The 18,893-nt window shown below is 42.4% G+C and overlaps 1 protein-coding gene across 1 annotated transcript in view; it reads left to right on the top strand.

Annotated features, from left to right (window-relative positions):
• LOC145397882 (very long chain fatty acid elongase AAEL008004-like) overlaps positions 1 to 18,272 on the top strand; it is a 27,498-nt gene extending 9,226 nt beyond the window's left edge. Inside the window, exons 3-7 of the mRNA XM_080270916.1 lie at positions 2,331 to 2,387; positions 3,507 to 3,612; positions 15,593 to 15,765; positions 15,905 to 16,030; positions 18,138 to 18,272. Coding sequence (XP_080127042.1) covers positions 2,331 to 2,387; positions 3,507 to 3,612; positions 15,593 to 15,765; positions 15,905 to 16,030; positions 18,138 to 18,272 — 597 coding nt within the window. The remainder of the gene's footprint in view (positions 1 to 2,330; positions 2,388 to 3,506; positions 3,613 to 15,592; positions 15,766 to 15,904; positions 16,031 to 18,137) is intronic.
• Positions 18,273 to 18,893: the final 621 nt, after the last annotated feature.

The following is an 18,893-nucleotide window of genomic DNA, read 5'->3' as shown; positions in this document are numbered from 1 at the left end:
CGTGTTATGTTTATCAGCGAGGTGGATGAGAGGAGGAGGAGGAGGAGGAGTAGGAGGAGGAAAAGCAGGAGGAAGATGAGGAGCAGGAGGAGGAGGAAAGGGAGACAGCGAACACTGAAAAAAAAAAGACACATGCATGAGACTTCGAATTTGTGAAAAGGAGTGAAATTGACAGGAGTGGTAGACCGTGAAATACAAGGCGAGGACGAGAGAGCAAGTGTTTATATCCATCAGTACCCTAGACAGCAGGCACGAAGAGCTGGAAACAAAGGTCCGTGGCCGAGTGGATGGGGCACTGAGTATAACGCCTCTTCTCTAAACTGAGGTGGGAATATTCTTGTTTGTTGTAGCCCTAGGTTCATCTGTAACGTGAACCCGGTGGACTGCAGGCTTAAGTTTCCCTTCTCCGACTGCCCACCATCCTCCTTTCGCTGGATAAAGATAAGGGAATGTCTCTGCACCCAGGCAGTTGAGCCGACCACCTCTACCAGTGCCACCACATGAAGGCGTCCCACTCCTGCCCCGGGGTGGGATTCAGGGCGCACATTTACGATCGATTCTCTGCCATAACTTACTTTTTTTTTAAATCCAGGAAGAACTAGAACCATTGGATATTGTATACTCCTTTCCCTTGTCCTTCCTGTTAATAAAAATACAGGGCGGCCCATAAATAGCGTTACACTTAAAACTAACCTGGCTATCTTTGCCTTGCGGGAACGGCTTAGTCTGCTGGAGTGGGCGCGGGTATAGCAGTGGGATAGAAAATAAGTAAAGGGTGTAGGGTAGGCATTGATAACGCTGACTGAGCCGTGCCCGCAACACACAAGAAATCGCCCTGCGGAGTGGAAGGGGAGCGTTATGTATGAACCACCCTGTACATAACCTGACGATGATGTTTCTCCCATAACCAGTATTTACCTTTTTATTTATTTATTTATTTATCATGTATTTATTTATGAGGGACATGAGGTATAGGAAGAATTTGCAGTTTCCTTTCCTTATAAAAAACATAAAAAAGATTGTGAATATTCCCTTGACACTCCCACCCCTGGCCAAGATCCCTGACGCCTTTCAGCTCAGTTGATGGCCTAGCGTAGTTAGACTTGAGGGTCGATTTGATTAGCAACCAAGGAGATTTATTCGCACCTCATAACTAAGGCTCATCGAATTTCATGAAACCGCAACCTGGGCCAGCATTCTCGTCACGTATGGAAGCTCCCCAACACCTCTTCCTAGGTGATTTATTTTCCTTATTACACCTTGCCGTCCTCTGCTGCGTTACTTTAAAAAATTCTAATATTACCATACCCTGAATAAATTACCTACAAAGCGATATTTGCCAGCCGCCTCCAAAAATAAATCAGTAAAGATATGGTGTTAGGGAGCTTCCTTAACAGTGAAAAATACAAGCCGTGGTATCAGTGTTGTGGAGAGTGACCCAGTTCCGCCAGATGAAAACAAACCAACTATAGGATATAACTGCAGTAATGAGTGTCCTTAAATCACCGTGTATGTAACTGAATGGCCAAAAAAAAAATAATTATATACCATGTTATTTAACCCCTTCAAACACGTGAGGCTCTTTTTAACATCATTTTTGCTACTTCCAGACGATGAGAGAGAGAGAGAGAGAGAGAGAGAGAGAGAGAGAGCAAAACTAGACCAACAAGCATAAACAGGAAGTTGGGATGACATAGAACAGAAATCAACACTTAAATTGGGGCATGGCTACGTGGAGGATTATTGTTTTTATTTTTCATTATTTTCTCCCTATCAGCCTCCACATACACGGCGGGTTATGACGTCAGGGAGTAGATACACAGATAGATAAATAGAGAGCCAAATACCAGGCAGATAGATAAAGAGGTTAGCCTAATGCGGGTCAGATAGATAAATGGGTTAGTCCAATGTTTGCCCTAGGTCAAGCAAAGTCAAAGTCACTCAGGGTCTTATACATCTTATTTGCATCAGGAAGTTAACTTTTTTCTTTTTTCTGAATTTTATTAGTAATGATTAAGCCTGTTTATTATCAAGAGTTTAATTTTTCTGTGTGTGTTGTAATAATTCACCATCGCCTTAAATATCGGGACTATACTCTTCTTACTCTAACTTGGCCCAGAATTCTGTCGTTTTTCTGCTAATTCCTCGTAATTTGGTGGTAGACTGAACTACAACTCTGCATTCTTTCCATAGCACTTCGTCGTGACTAGCATCGTATTTTATTGTTAATCTATTGGTAGTAAGGTTACAAAAAGACACTGGAGTTGGCGGGGTGAAAGGGAAAGAATCTAACCTGTGCCTCTTTTATTTTTTTTTTTATTTTTTTACAGATGCTCCACGTTGCCGTCTGGTACAACGTCTCCAAATTCATTGACTTCCTGGATACAGTGAGTGGCTTGACATGTGTAGCTCTGTATCGCTATAGTGTCATAGTGTTCACTGGGACGTAAGTGGGGCACAGTAGCATAGTCACTAGCACTATCGTATTGAATATCAGTAGTTGTGTAGTCTTACTCATATCTTATTTATATGTCTCTTGCCAATAAATACATTTGTGGAATTTGCTTGCTCAATATAGCCAGTAATTTTAAGCTTATTTTTAAGGTACATGCGCATCTGCTATTCTCCATTAGCATCCATTTATCTAACTAAGAAGACCAGATCCACCAGTAAAATTGTTCAGGGTACTTTTAGCAGTGGACACAAAATCATCAGATAATGTATTGTGTGATAATAATTGGTATTTGTCATTTTAGGGATAAGATCCGTTTAAAAAAAAACCGGCCGTTATTTATAGGAAGTAAATTTTTCATCATTCAGCTCTTGATACGCGTTCAGCTAACTTTTAACATTCCCGGGAAGTCTTTCCTTCTTAGCAAGTGACGAAGAAAAAAAAATGTGCCAAGGTTAGGTGTGAAGGTGGCTAAGGATTGGTCTGTTTGGTATGGTGATAAGTTGGGTTTGTTTGGTATGGGCTGAGTGGCATTTACTGTCTCTGCCCCTGCAGAAGGATGCCCAGGTTAGGTCCGAAGGATGCCAAGGTTAAGTGCAAAGGAAGCCAAGGGTATGTCCGAAGGATCTCATTTTCATATATATATATATATATATATATATATATATATATATATATATATATATATATATATATATATATATATATATATATATATATATATATATATATATATAAAGTCTAACCGTCATTTCTTCGAAACGATGATTTCCCGAGGAAAAGAAAAAACACACCAAAATGCGCCAGAAATATTAGGCTTCACTTGAAAAGCGGCCGGTTACTTAAAATTAATGTTTACCATTTTTAGGAATGATGTTTGCATGAAAGCATTATTCCTAGATCATTATTCTCGCCCATTATACCCGGTGGCACAAAAGTTGCTCTACCTAAACCACGAGCGTATCTGTGATTTTTTGTGCCACCCTGTCCATTATATACGTTGGTTCATGTTGTTCCTCGTGTCTTCCCCTCTTCTATACCCCACCCTGTGTAGATCTTCTTCGTGCTGAACAAGAAGTACAGCCACATCTCGCTGCTGCACGTCACCCACCACGCCCTCATGCCCATCGGGATCTGGTACGGACTGCGGCATGAAGCAGGTAAATACATAGGGATGATACGCCTGTTTTGGGAAGGAGGGGAGGGGGAGGAGCTTAGGGGATTACTGTAGTATTTTAGTATCAGTAGTAATTGGTTGTTATTTCACCCCAAGGTTCATCCGAAATATGAACCAACTGGTCTGCAGACCTAAGTTGCCTTTTCCTACAGCCCACCATCATCCTTTTAGGAGATAGGGAAGTAGGTGTAGGACATTTGTATAAACAGACACTTGAGCCACCCATTTCTATCGATGCCATCACGTGAAGGCATCATCTCCAGCACCAAGGGGTTAATCGATGGCAAACGCACACTGACTCGAGGCTACTGTATACTATTTTCACCTGACGGAACTGGACAAAGGGGGCGTTGGAGGGGCAGGGAGTTATAAGCTGGCGGGGAACTGTCAATAGAGGATGGAAGGGCAAAGGGTAGGAATATAAATTAATGGGAAACTTAATGAGGTGACGAGAAAGTAAACGCAGACGAAACATAAAATAGACTGAAATTTCTGTCTTATTTTGTTCGGTATCCCAGGCGTGCACAGGGATTATTGTTAGCGATTGTACATTATAATGGGACGGAGTAGAGGGGTGTGAAATGTACGAAGAGAGACGCAAGAAATAGTTACTTAGGTAGAACGAAGGATATAGTAAACGAAAAGAAAAGGAAAACGGTTATAAAAGAAAAATCAGAGAGAGAGAGAGAGAGAGGTAAATGGAGTTGTGGGAAGTAAACTTGGACAGACAAGGGGGAAAAAATGAGAAGAGGAATGTGTGGGGAGGAAGAGGAGGGATATAAAGGGGGGAGGGGAGGGCAGAGAGGAGGGAAGGGCAGGGGGGGCGGGAGGTGAAAGGGCAACAGGTGGGGAAGTGAGTGAAAGGGAGGAATGAGTGTGGGAGGCTGGCGGGATAGGAAAAATGGGAGAGATACACAGAGCACACAGACCTTGCCATCCCTTTCTAGATGATCCGAGCTGGATAATAGGGAAAAAGATTTGCTCTGTATATACGAAAGGTTTTGGGATGGAAATAGATGGGTAGAAAGATAGATAGGTAGGTAGATAGATAGATAGATAGGTAGACAGATAGATAGATAGATACAGAGAGAGAGAGGGAGAGAGAGAGAGATGGATGGATGGATGGATGTATGGATGGAAAAATAGAATGATAGCTAAAGAGAGACAAATATATAGATGGACAGAAAGAGAGAAAGACATAGACAGACAGACACATAGGCAAACACACACAGACAGACAGACAGAGACAGACAGAGGTAAGGAGAGAAAAAGAAAGGGAGAGTTTGGAAAAAAGGCTGTATAGGGGGAGGGGGAGGGGAAGGGGGTGAGGGAGGGGGGAGGCAAGAAAGGGAGAGTTAAAAGAAGGAAGGGAGGGGAGGGGAGGAGGAAGATCAGATGCGAAGAGGTAGGGAGGGGGTGGCTGAACTGGGAGGGAGGGAAAGTGAGGAGGAAGGGAGAGAAACAGAGAAAGAAGGAGACATTTGTTCATAATGGTGTTGGTGGTGGTAGTGGTGATGATGATGATGATGATGATGATGAGGGAAAAGGAAGAGGAGATAGAAAATGAAGGAGGAAATGGGAAAAGGATATCTGGGGAGAAGAGAAGGAACTGAGAGAGAGAGAGAGAGAGAGAGAGAGAGAGAGAGAGAGAGCGAGAGAGAGAGAGAGAGAGCGGATGAAAGACTTGAAAGGGGGTTAAGAATGAGGAAGGAAGAGGAGAACCAATGAGAGCCAATGAGAGAGAGAGAGAGAGAGAGAGAGAGAGAGAGAGAGAAGTGAGGAGTTAGGGGAGGGGAGGGGAAGGGGGGTGAGGCTAGGTCAAGGGAGAAAGTATCAGCCATGGAAAAAAGTTGCCGCCGTGTGTGTGTGTGTGTGTGTGTGTGTGTGTGTGTGTGTGTGTGTGTGTGTGTGTGTATGTGCGCGCACCATCAGGTCTCTCGTCCACCATTTTATAAGTTCCAGCTGTTGATTTTTTCTATCCTGTTCTGGACATAGACTTGAAAGCCCGTTCCTGAGGCCCAACAGACCCCTCAACACGCCATACATCTTCACACGTCACCACTTGAACACTAACACCAGCCGTCCATACTGAATCTATACTAGGACTGTCTAGAAATTTGGATCATCACACTGTTCTCCTCTCATAGTCTCGAATCGAACCCGCGGCCTTTCAGACAGCAGACAGCGTATCATACCTGACCACCAATTCGCTCATAGATGTTCAGTTTTCTATAATTACTTTTGTTTTTTATTATTTTTTTCTGCGCTTTTTTTCTCCGCGTCTCTCTACCTGCTCTTCTGTCCCCCACTGACTAATCATACCCTTCTGTCTACGTCTGTCAGGTTTGCCATAGATGCCTGCTTCCTATTGCTGTCTGTCTGACTGTCTCTCTGTCTCTGTCTCTCTCTCTCTCTCAGTGTCAGTTTTGCGACCTTAAGACGATTTTCCTCACTTACGAGAAAATTTTCGTACTTGGGGGAAGGGAGAATGGGGTTTAGATATAGCCTTCATTAACACCCCTCACCTGAAAAATAATAATAAAAACAATAATAATAATAATAATAATAGTAGTAGTAGTAGTAGTAGTAGTAGTAGTAATAGTAGTGGTAGAAGTAGTATCTGTAAAATCGTATGCAGGTAGAAAGAAAAAATAAAAACGCGTCATCGGAATGAAGGGATAAAACCTACCAACCTCAGAACCTTAGACTTCAAACCTGATCCATTAACCTCTTTTTTTTAATTTTTGGTAGCAACAGCATCCGGTTTTTGGTAATACGAACGTCCTAATTTGGCAGCATAAGCATCCTCTAGTACCAAATCCAACCATACTTTTGGTATTAACGACGTCTGATTTTTGGCTGCCCGAAGGAAAAATGAAAAAAAAAATAAGTAAAAATTCTAAACTGGTATTATAAGCGTCCCAGGCTGGTATTATAAAGGTCTGATTCTGGTATGATAAGTGTCGTATGCTGGTATTACGAACGCTAAATTTTGGTATTATGCGCGTTCTACTTTCACTTTGTAATGCTTTTTTTTTTAGCATTTTCTGTCATGGTATTTCAAACATTCGGCTCTCTCATACATCATTTAATTATTTCAGTACATTACGTATCTTTTCCTCTTATTTTGCTAACTTTAAACGATCTTATTAATTTGGGAAAGGCCTTGTGTGTGGAAATAAATAAAAAACAGTTTCGGTCAATAAAGAGTTTCATATCAAAAGCGAGTTCAGTCTGGGGTGATGATGATGATGGTGGTGATGATAATGATGATGATGATGGTGATGATGATGATGATGATGATGATGATGATGGTGATGATGATGATGATGATGATGATGATGGTGATGATGATGATGATGATGATGATGATGATGATGAAGATGATGGTGATGATGTGTAGATAGTTTCAGTTAGTACCAAAGTTGGTGCAATGCGATGGTGTGTGAGTATAATGACCCTTCATTTGTGCGCGTCATTCCTTCACTTCGGCATCTTTTCCCTTTTCTTTTCTCCCCTCCCCCACTCCCCTTCTCTCTCTCTTTCTCTCTCTCTCTCTCTCTCTCTCTCTCTCTCTCTCTCTCTCTCTCTCTCTCTCTCTCTCTCTCTCTCTCTCTCTCTCTCCCACTTCTTTATTTTCCCCCTCCTTCCCTTCCATGCCCCCCTCCCTCACACCCTCCCCCCCTTTTCCCTTCCCCCATCCATCAGCTCTTCTCTGCCTTTCCCGTGTTGCATGAAATAGCGATTAATCTCTCTCTCTCTCTCTCTCTCTCTCTCTCTCTCTCTCTCTCTCTCTCTCTCTCTCTCTCTCTCTCTCTCTCTCTCTCTTTTTCACTTCCTCGCTCCTTGCATACCATCCAGTGACCAACGCACACACACACACACACACACACACACACACTCATAGAAAAACATCATTCTTTCACCTTAACTTGGCCCAGATTTTCGTCTTTTTTTTTAGCTTACTTCCCCTTCCTCAGTGGTGAAGTAAGACAATACTACGGCCATGCATCCTTTCCGCAGCACTTCTTCATGACTTGCGCCATAGTCTAGAGTTAATTCTTGCTACAGATCAGCATTCAAAAGGAACAGGTGGCAATTCTGGGCCAATCTGAAATGAAAGGAGGATAGACACTTGTGGTGGATGGAGAAGAGCTATCAACTACACGTAGGTCAATGCCCCAATATTACCCACAGCTGCTTAGTTTGAGGTTAAATTAAGCTAAATAGGCACAAAAAATAGCGTCATATGTCTGTCTGACAGAGAGAGAGAGAGAGAGAGAGCGAGAGATTCCACTTGCCATCATTCTTGCCATAGTCCCCCCAACAAAATCTCGCTCAACCCATTTTCTTCGAGCACTTTCACTGTGCCCGAACCCAGAACTTTCTCTCTCCCTCAACTCATTACATGATCCGGTTTGGTCTGTTTTGGGGAGTGTAAGGAGACGAGGTGTGTGCAGTCCGGTATTTACATAGTCATCCTCCTTTCCGATCATACGTCACAGTTGCTTCGTACCAGGAGTTGAAATAGGGACTTGATTTGAAAATTTAATGATTGTGTTGTGATCTGGGGAAGTTTAGGATTCTGCAAATAATAATAATAATAATAATAATAATAATAATAAAAGTATATTCGCACCTAGGGCTGAAATAGGGACTTGAGTTGTAAATTTGATGGTTGTGAGTTGTGTTCTAAGAGGAGATTGGAATCTTAAAAAAAAAAAAAAGTCTTAGTGCCGTACATGCAATCGACAGACAAAATCTAAGGTTTATTATTATTATTATTATTATTATTATTATTATTATTATTATCGTTATTATTATCATTATTATTATTATTATCATTATTATTATTATTATTATTATTATTATCGTTATTATTATCATTATTATTATTATTATCATTATTATTATTATTATTATTATTATGATTATGATTATTGCTAGTAGTAGTAGTGATGATGGTGGCAGTAGTAATAGTAGTAGTAGTAGTAGTAGTGGTAGTGGTAATCGATTTGTTGCTCGCTTCCAAGCCAGAATTCTCACGCGCACATCCCACGCGCAGGTGACACACTCCCACCACAACAACATCCGCCTGACACAAAAAATGCCCAGTGGTACCGTATTGCCCATCTGTTTATCACTCCTCCTGTATATTTCGCCCTCTAAACTGCATCTCTCCCTCTGTTTTCCATCTCCACTTGTCTAGCATAGTCTCTCCAGAACTATTTTCTCGTATATCAGGCAAAATACAGTAAGTTCACTGACCTCTCTCCTCCAAAACTCCTGCCCTTCCCCTCTCCTTGGTCTTATCTTCCTGTTCACGTCTATAGATCGATGTTTTCATTCAGGCTTCTTGTTCTCTATCATGTTCTTCTTCATTCATTCATTTCTTTGTTTTTATCTGTTCTCCTTTCCTTCATTCCTTCACTTCCTATACTCAAGTTTCCGTGGCCAAAATCAGGTCTCTCTTGCCTTGCTTTCCTCTCATCTTCGGCCACCGTATTGTTGTTTCTCTCTCTCTTTTCCTTCCCATTTTTTTCATTCTTCCTACATTCTGCTTCTGTATAACCTTATATTCTCTTTTTACCAAGACTTTTATTGTTATCCTCTATTCAGTTCGTACTCTTATCCATTCACCTCTCCTTCATTCTTTCACTTCATAGTCATCTCTATTATCTTTCTGTTTATATCTATCTATATATCTGTTTACCTATCTTTCTATTTAAGTATCTGCCTGTCTGCCTATCTATCCATCGATCTATAGCCAGACGCCTTGATCTTTTAAGGGGTGGCCACAAACAAATCGAGGCCTCTTCCTTCCTTTATTCCTTCACTTTCGTCACTCTTACATTCAACTTCACATCGTCCCCTTTCACCGAGGCCTTGAGTGGTATTCGGCCTCTCCCCCCTCACCCCCCCTCACCTTCCTCACCCCGCTCACCCCCACCCCTCCCCCACCCTCCAGAGGCTCATTGGGTCAGGCCTTAACCTTTCGTATGATCCACCAATGCAGTGACCTCTTGTAGTTTGTTAATCGGCAGATAGGGAATAATTTATGTACCGGTTTCATTCGCCAATGTATTTTTTGCTGATAAAATTATGTATTATTTTTTGCTCTCTGGCTCGTAACTGGGTGCTGCTGACCTCCATATTTTTGTTATTTGTTTTTTTTATTTATTTGTTTATGTTTTTTGCTGATAAGGATGTGTACGATTTGTTGCTGATCATGTTATTCGGTTGTACTCTGTTCGTTTTTTTTTGTTTTTGTTTTTTTCGGGTGACGATAGAATTCTTGCTGATAACCATATACCATATGTTCTTTTTACATTGAAATTTCACTCGATTTTTTGGGTGATCAATTGATGCTGGGATATAATTCGTCTCTATTTTTGTTTTTGAGGTTATATACTTTTTCTCCTGGTAAAGACTGTGCAGTCCTATCTGTAGCTGATAAAAAGCATGCTCAGTTTCACGGTGACAATAAGTTAGGCTGATATTCGGGTATGATAGCTACATTCGTTGCTGATAAAATAATGGACGACATCTTATGGATAAAAAAAAAAAAAAAAAAAAAAAAGAAAACCGTGGAGAAGCTTGGGACTGTCGACTACTTTGAATATGGATACGATCTTGCTTACAAAAACTACGAGTGGATAATAAAGCGGTTTTTCATTGAACTTACCCATACACCTTGTTAATGAGAAGGTGTTCGTTGAGGCCCACCTGCTTATACATAAAATCACTAAAAATTGAAGGTAAAACAGACGCGAACGAAGGAAAAGTGAATCAGATATTTGATCAGAGTCTCGGCAGGATCAAAAAACAATCGAAGTCTTCATTGAGGGAGATTTTAAAACTTGTAGTCGAAACTTAATTTTTCATCCATTTAACCAAACACACACAAAAAATAATAATAATAAGTTTCAGCAGAAGTGAACAAATGACAAGGGACTAAGACGAATGATTAAAGTCTCGGCAGTTATTGAAAAAAAAAAAATCAGCATTAAGGAAAGCTAAGAGAGAGAGAGAGAGAGAGAGAAGAAAAAGATATTCTACGATATTTAATTTCTCATCCACAAAACACCAAAAAAAATAAGATTACAGTAGGAACGAATGAAGGACAGGTGACTCAGACGTATAATCATAATCTTAAGGTTAATTAAGTTCCGATGGAGTGGGTGTTAACGACGACTGTGAAGAAACTAGATGTCCCTGAGAGAGAGAGAGAGAGAGAGAGATTCTGGGGACACGGTCAAGGCGCTGAGTGTAGCTGACTGAGGCTAAGGAGACGCATGTAGCCATGTACCGGTGGGGCATCATCATCATTATTATCATCATCATCATCATCATGATCAGCGACCTATCTTGAGTAAAGGTAAAGAAATGGATATATTGGTAGGGCATCACACATCATCGTCATCATCATCATCGTTCTCTCTTAGTTAATGATAGCTAATTAAACTCACCACTGTGAAAACTCGTAAGGTTTCAGGGTTTAAAAACAAACTCTGTTTAACCCACAGGCGTTGAATGACTCCTTATTTACCCTATTTTACTCAAGAAAACTCCAAGACATTTACTTTACACAGCGACACCTCAAGACATCTGTAAACAACTGAAGGAAAAATACAGACAGAAAGTTACGCAAGTTTTATTCAGAACTTGTGCATCTGTGTATTTGTGCGTATGGAAGCTGAGAGGGCGTAGGTAGAGGAGATGGAGGGTAAAAGGCTATTCCAGGTCAGAAATTGCGTACGTGAAAACCTGAGAATAACTAAGTAAGATAACTATAATCCACATAATTAAAGGAAGGTTTCTTTTGGCGCTTTGAGAGGAAATCCAGGAGGTACAGAAAGGGAGATATCCATTGTTACAAATCTAGACTATATGGTTTGCTTGAGTGGAAAAGAAACAGAGATAGATAGATGGATTGATAACTAGACAGGTACATACATACATATACCAAGAGGAAGAGACAATCACAAAGAGAGAGACAGAGTGACAGAGACAGAAATACATAGAGAGACCTAACGATAGAGTGAGTGAAGTAGGTGAAGACAATATACGCTAGGTTATAAAGAATGTCAGGTATTTGTGTCAGATTTACGTCACTCATATTAATCCAAGAGTGAAAGGCAAGAATGAACAGAGGTGCGTGAGAAGAGGTGCGGTGATGTAATGCGGAATGAGTGAGTGAGCGAGTGTGTGTGTGTGTGTGTGTGTGTGTGTGAGAGAGAGAGAGAGAGAGAGAGAGAGAGAGAGAGTGAGTGAGTGAGAAGAGCTGCTGTGATGTAACGCAGAGTGAGTGACTTGAGTAAGGGTGAGTGGCAGAGCCAGTGTGATTATGAATGAGTGAGAGTGTGTGAAAGTGAATGAGTAAGGTAACGCAAAATGCATGGGTAGAAGTGAGAGCGTAAATGAGAGTGAGTGACGTAATGAAGTGAGAGAGTAAGTGTGAGTGAGGGAAAGTGAGCCAGCCGGAGTGACCTAACGCGGAGTAAGTCAAAGGCAGAGTGAACAGGAGGCGATGAGAGTGAGTATGTATGAGGAGAAGAGTTTGGGAGTGAGAGTGAGATGTGTGTGTGTGTGTGTGTGTGTGTGTGTGTGTGTGTGTGTGTGTGTGTGTGAGAGAGAGAGAGAGAGAGAGAGAGACGTGAGGAGACTTGGGAGGGGGTGACGTAACGCAATGAGACGCACCTTTCTCCTCTGACCCTAGTGCAGCGGAGGGTTTCAATGACCTGCCTGGCTTCCCATAGTATAAGGAAGTAGACGATAAGGAAGAAGGAGAGCTGTATCCACGCCTATCGACTGCACGAGGATCAGTAAGGCAGATACTCCGATTTTCTAGACCATATCACTGTCTGCTACCGTTTCTTCCGTCCTTCTGCTGTCGCCCTGTATCTGACCTACCCTCCTTCACCACACAACCAGATACTACCACTATCTTCTGCTTCAGAGTAGTTGCCTTTTATCTGTCGACCTTCCTCCAAACCTCACCTAACCCCACGTAACTTGACCATCTGTGCCTTACATCTCCCCTGCCTTCCTCCTAGCCTCACCTAACCTAACCAAACTGAACCATCTGTGCCTTACATCTGCCCTGCTTTCCTAACCTAGCCTAACCTAATCTAATCATCTGTGTCTTGTATCTGTCCTTCCTCCTAGCCTCACCTAACCTCACCTAACCATCTGTGTCTTGTATCTCTCCTACCAGTGTCAACCCCCCTTGGCTATACAGAGCAGCATCACATCCTTGACCCTCACCTCACTAATAGAGAGGATGCGTTGGGTGGGAAATGAATGGAAGGTGTGATCTACATTCGGTCAGTGGTGCTGGAATCTTCTTTATATTTGGAGCTGAGAGGTTAAGGGATGGGGTGGAGTGGGATGGGATGGGGTGGAAGGAGAGGGTGGTTGGAAGGTGGGGTGATGTAAGGTAAGGTGGAGGGAGGAAGAGAGGAGTGGGCAGAGAGACAGACACACACACAGAGAAGAATGGAGAAGAGAGAGGAGTGGGACGAGGAAGGGAGAGGGAGGAAGATGGGAAGGGGGTTGGGGTGGATGTGGGAAGTAAAAGGGATGGGGAGACGGGGTGGGGAGGGGAGGGGGAGATGAATGAGATGTGTGGCCTATATATGGTCACTTGTAACCTGTATTTCCTTTCCTTGGAGGCTGAGAGGGTAAAATGATAGGCTAGGGTAGTGGGGAGAGGGAAGGGGAAGGGTAAAGGAGAGGGGCTGGGAGGGAAGAAAGGGAGAACGGAAAGGGGAATGGAGGGAGAAAAAGAGATGAGGAAGTAGGAAGGAGGAAAAAGAAACGGTTGAACAGTAAGGGAAGGAAAGAAGGTTATGGGGTGGGGATGGAATAGCATAAGGTAGGAAAGGAAGGAGAAATGAAAAGGAAGAGGGGAAAGTGGATAGAGGTAGGGTTGAGGGAAAGAAGAAGTAGAGGGAAGTGGAGGAGGAAGGGAGGAAAAGGGGGAGAGGAGGAGGAGGAGGAGGAGGGGAAGGGAGACGGGAAGAGAAGAGGGGAAAGAGGATTAAGAAGAGGGAGAGGAAGGGAGGTAAATCTGTAAAGAGAGGGAGGGAGAGAAGAGGAAGGAAGATGGGGGTATCAAGTTTGAGAGAGGGTGTGTGTGAAAGTGAGAGAAAAAGAGGACTCTGTAGTCAAAGAAAAAGATAAAGTGATTGACTCTGGCTGTATGTGTGTGTGTGTGTGTGTGTGTGTGTGTGTGAGAGAGAGAGAGAGAGAGAGAGAGAGAGAAAATGTGAAAACAATGAGAACTAGAACTGCTGAGTAGTCGACATAGATAGATAAATTGATAATATATAGAGACACAGACAGGTGGATAGATATGCAAAAAACAGACAGCCAATGTGTGTGTGTGTGTGTGTGTGTGTGTGTGTGTGTGTGTGTGTGTGTGTGTGTGTGTGTGTGTGTGTGTGTGTGTGTGTGTGTGTGTGTGTGTGTGTGTGTGTGTGTGTGTGTGTGTGTGTGTGTGTGTGTGGGAGTAAAGCTGGAAGTAGTCAGCCTATTTCGACTTAGCATTTATTACAAAGGTCTTGCACAAGGAATACTAATTAAAGACATAATCATATAGACCCCAAAAGGCCGCTAAGGGGACGAGGACGGGAAAGAGAGAGAGAGAGAGAGAGAGAGAGAGAGAGGTGGAGGAAGTAAAAGTAGTGACAGTGGAAGAGGAAGGAGATGATTAAATGAATGGAGGATGGTGAATGAAACAGAGCATGAGGGGAAGATAGGTAGATAGACAGGTAGATAGATAGATAGATAGATAGATAGATAGAGAGAGAGAGAGAGAGGGGGGGGAGTAAGGTGAGGGTATAAGGTAGTGGAGGGGGAGGTGAGAAGAGTTAAGGGAGGGGGGAGAAGTTAAAAGTAAGGGAAGGTGGGTGAGGGGTAGGTGAGGAAGTGTGGGGAGAGATGTGAGGGGTAAGGAAGATAGGGGGCGGGGAGGGGGGAGGGGGAGGAAGTGGGGGAGTGGGTCAGGAGGGGAACGGCAAGTAGAGTGAAGGTAGGCAGGTAAGTTTTTGTTGGTGGAGGAAAGGAGGAGAAGGGGAGAAACGGAGGGGGGAGACGTGGGGGAGGGAGAGAGGGGGAGAGAGACGGGAAGAGGAAGGGGAGAAGGAGTGGAGGGAAAAGGTGGAGGGATGGAGAGAACGGAAGCAAGGGGGAGAAATGAGAGAGAATGACGTAGGAAAGGAGAAGGGGAAAGAGAGAGAGGAAGAAAGAAAGAGTTACAGAAAAAGTAGAAGGGAAGGAATGTTGAGAGAGAGGAGTGGAGGCGAGGGAGGAGGAAAGAGAAGGAAGAAGGGGATGGAGTAAGCAGGCAGTAAAAGATGAGAGGAAGAAACGAGAGAGAGAGAGGTTGGGGGGGGGGAACAGGAGGATGGGGACTAAACCAGAATCTATCAGTCATGTAAACCACTGTCTCTGCCTCACCATCACTTTCAATAGCGCTGGTGGAGTGTGGGGTTGCCTATTTTAACACCTTCTCTAGACTCATTTCACTTTAACTTGGCCTAAATTTCCTTCCCTCAGTTCATCTTGTAGATCAGTGGCAGAGTATGGCATTACCAGGGCCCTGTACCCTCTTATGTAGCACTTCCTCGTGACTAGCACCATATTCTAGCTTTAATCTCTTGTTACAGCTCAGCATTCAAGATGGAGAGATGGCAATTTTACGCCTATTTAAAGTGAACACAGTATAGTTGAATACCTTCGTCTGGTGATAGCAAGATTAAATTAAAACAATATACATAGACAGACAGATAGATAGGTAGATAGACAGATATAACCAGCCACTAAACTGTCCCTCCCTTTTTCTCCTTTTATCTCTGTATCTACTTCCCAGGCAACCACATCTAACCAAACCAAACCAGAGATCCCAACGCCCACCTTTCTACCCAACCAAACTGCTGACCCGTTACTTCCCCTTGCAGGCGGGCAGACGACCTTCTTCGGGTTCCTGAACTGCTTCGTGCACACCGTAATGTACCTGTATTACCTGCTGGCCGCCATGGGACCCCGCGTGAGGCCGTACCTGTGGTGGAAGAAGTACCTGACCAAGTTGCAGATGGCACAGTTCGTCACCATGTTCGTCCACGCCCTCTTCGTACGTATTATTGTTTTTATTATTATTATTATTATTATTATGATTATTATTATTATTATTATTATTATTATTACTGTTATTATTATTACTGTTATTATTATTATTATTATTATTATTATTATTATTATTATTTTTACAGAGCATCTTCCTGGGTTGCAAGGCGGGTCTGCCTCTGATGAGAATAATCCTGGTTATGGCCGCCATCTTCCAGCTCCTCTTCACAGACTTCTACATCAAGGCGTACCTCAAGCGGGCGTCCTCTCAGGTAATATTAACACTCTCAGGCTCCCATGACTCACTCTCAGGCTTCCATGACTCACTCTCAGGCTCCTATGACTCACTCTCATGCTCCTGTGACTCACTTACAGGCTCCCATGACTCACTTACAGGCTCCCATGACTCACTTACAGGCTCCCATGACTCACTTACAGGCTCCTATGACTACCTTTCAAGCTCCTATGACTCACTCTCTGGCTCTTGCGACACACTCAGATATTCAGCACAGTCTGGCATTAGCTGGAGTAGATACTAGAATTGTCCGGACCGTGAGAGAGTTAAAGGTGAAAATATTACTTATTTAATCACTTACGAGCTATGTTATTTCCAGTTATTTTCCATCCATCCATCCAGTCCTATGTTGCCCCATAAGGAACGTAGGAACCCGGGGCTAGGCAAGCTGATCCTGACATTTAACATGAGAGTGAACAACCTCACTCATTCCTGAGTGGCATTACTTGAGCGATGAACCCCAACCACCCCTTGGATGGAAACCTACACAGGCTAAATCCGATTGGAGCACCTTAATTACCCACTAAAACCACAAGGCGCCATAATTTGGTTATGTGGTGACCACCTAGCGTAGTAAATGGTTTCCTGGTGTACAGGAAACCATTTGACTTGTCACTCAGTGTAGTGCAACCCATGGGCAGAAGAAAGAGGAAAGAATGAAGGAAAGAAAGACAAAAGAGGGAGTGTCAAGTCACCCGCGGGCAGAAGAAAGAGGAAAGAATGAAGGCTCTTTATTATAATAGAAAGTACCAGCTCTCTCTCTATCTCTCTCCCTCTCTCCTTATAAAATAATCCCTACTTAAAGGTTCTAAGATTCTTTAAACAACGTACATTTTGTTACTAACTGCTCTGATCCTAACATAACTCCTATAAGGCTTTCTATAATAACGTACAGCACCCAACTAACTTCTATGATATTCCGTTTCAGGTTTTTCAGTACATTTCAGAAGCAACCATCATAAACTACAGTTGTTAATCTCTTGTTGCACATTAGCATTCATGAGGGCCAAGTTGAAGTGAAGAGTGTGTCGTCAGACCAGCTACACTTGCATTGTTACATTTTTCCCTGTCAGAAAGGACTACATTTTCCTAGTATAACATCACACTTTCTTCTAAAGCAAAACAATACACACATACATATATATATATATATATATATATATATATATATATATATATATATATATATATATATATATATATAACCTGTAAAATATTACATTTTCTTCTATATCAAAACAATACATATATCTAGTACATCACATTTCCTTCCATACCAAAGCAATACATATACCTACTACAACATCATATATTCTTTCATATCAAAAACAACATATTTACCTTCAGCTACATTTCATTCCTCCCTCTCACACTACCAGATACATTTTTACACGTTAGAAAACATACATCATACCATCTCAATAAACATATCCATATTTACATGTTACTATCTTTATTTCTCCCCCTCCCTGAAGCCCTCGTTTTCTGTCATACCGCAAACAACAAAAAGACATTTAACACAAGCAGCTCCTGTACACTGTCAAAAAACAATATATATTCACTCATACAAATCACCCATCACTACATTTAAATCTCCCTCCCACAGCGTACATCACAAATTCTGTTTTCTGAGCAGCCCACGTTTTCTGGGTAGCCTAGGAGAAGACACATTTACCTTTTAATACACTAAATTTTGTTTACATTTACTCTACATTTTTTTTTTTCACTCCCAGAAAGGATACATTGTTTACCCACTAAAACATTCAACAGCGCCTCTGTAAAACAATACATACTCGTATTTACCTAATTACTCGGTTACACTCTCTTCTCTTTCAGAAAAAATTCATTTGTCCCTTATATCATCATCATCATCATCATCATCATCATCATCATCACGTTTTTCGTTTTCTCGCCTGTAAAGAAACATCTTTCATCCTCTTAACAAGATAAGAAATATTTGTACAATTTCCCTAGTACAACACTGTCAAAACAATATTTATTTCTATTTCTACACTGTCAAAAAAGAAAATGCATCCACTTATACAACTTAGCATCTTATTAAATATAATTTCCTCCTCGCACAGGAGAAGAAGCCCATCGCCTACCCCGTCTTCTGCAATACCCTCAACGTCCCCACAGAGGCAGCAGGCACAGCAAACGGCTCCGCTGTGAGAGAGGGCGAGGACCAAGCACACAAAAAGAGCTTGCACGTCGACTAGCCTCACTAACCACGCCGCAGAATACCTCGGTCGTGGGGTCGTCATCCGTGTGGTTTGGGGATATGTCGTAACGCCTTTTCCGTAGCGATTTATACCGCACATGACACTTCAATGTCCTCTTGCATGTTTATTGATGCAAACGAGTGTGATGTGCCAAATAGATCGTCCTCCTCCCTAGAGATTTGTTCCGCATATTACACCTCAATGTTCTCTCGTATTTTGATGCAAACTACGATATGTGCAATATGCAAGATAAATCGCTAAGGAAGAGGAGCTACGAAGCCTTCTACGCCACCCAGAATACCTCGGTCATACTCATTCAAAGAGCATTAACCCCTTACAGCACTACGACGTTCCGATTTTCGTTCATTCTTGCAGCCACCAGACGATTTTACTCAGTTTAGGAGGTGACACCTGGCAAAGGGGTAAACGTAGTAGCAGCAGCAGTACCAGTAGTAGTACCAGTAATAGTAGTAGTGACGATAGTAGTTGCAATCGTTGATTCATCTGGACGTGAACTCAGTGGACTGCAGGCTTAATCCCCCTTCTGCACAGTCCACCATTCTCCTTTTGGGGGGCAGTGAAGAAGTTATGTTTGTACAACGCGGCAGTTCAACAATC

The sequence above is a fragment of the Coenobita brevimanus genome, chromosome 43, assembly GCF_032717465.1.
Source record: "Coenobita brevimanus isolate Jiangsu-jjx chromosome 43, ASM3271746v2, whole genome shotgun sequence".
Taxonomy (NCBI): Eukaryota; Metazoa; Arthropoda; class Malacostraca; order Decapoda; family Coenobitidae; genus Coenobita; species Coenobita brevimanus.
Note: the sequence above shows the minus strand (reverse complement) of the source record. Positions and strands in the feature narration are given on the sequence as shown.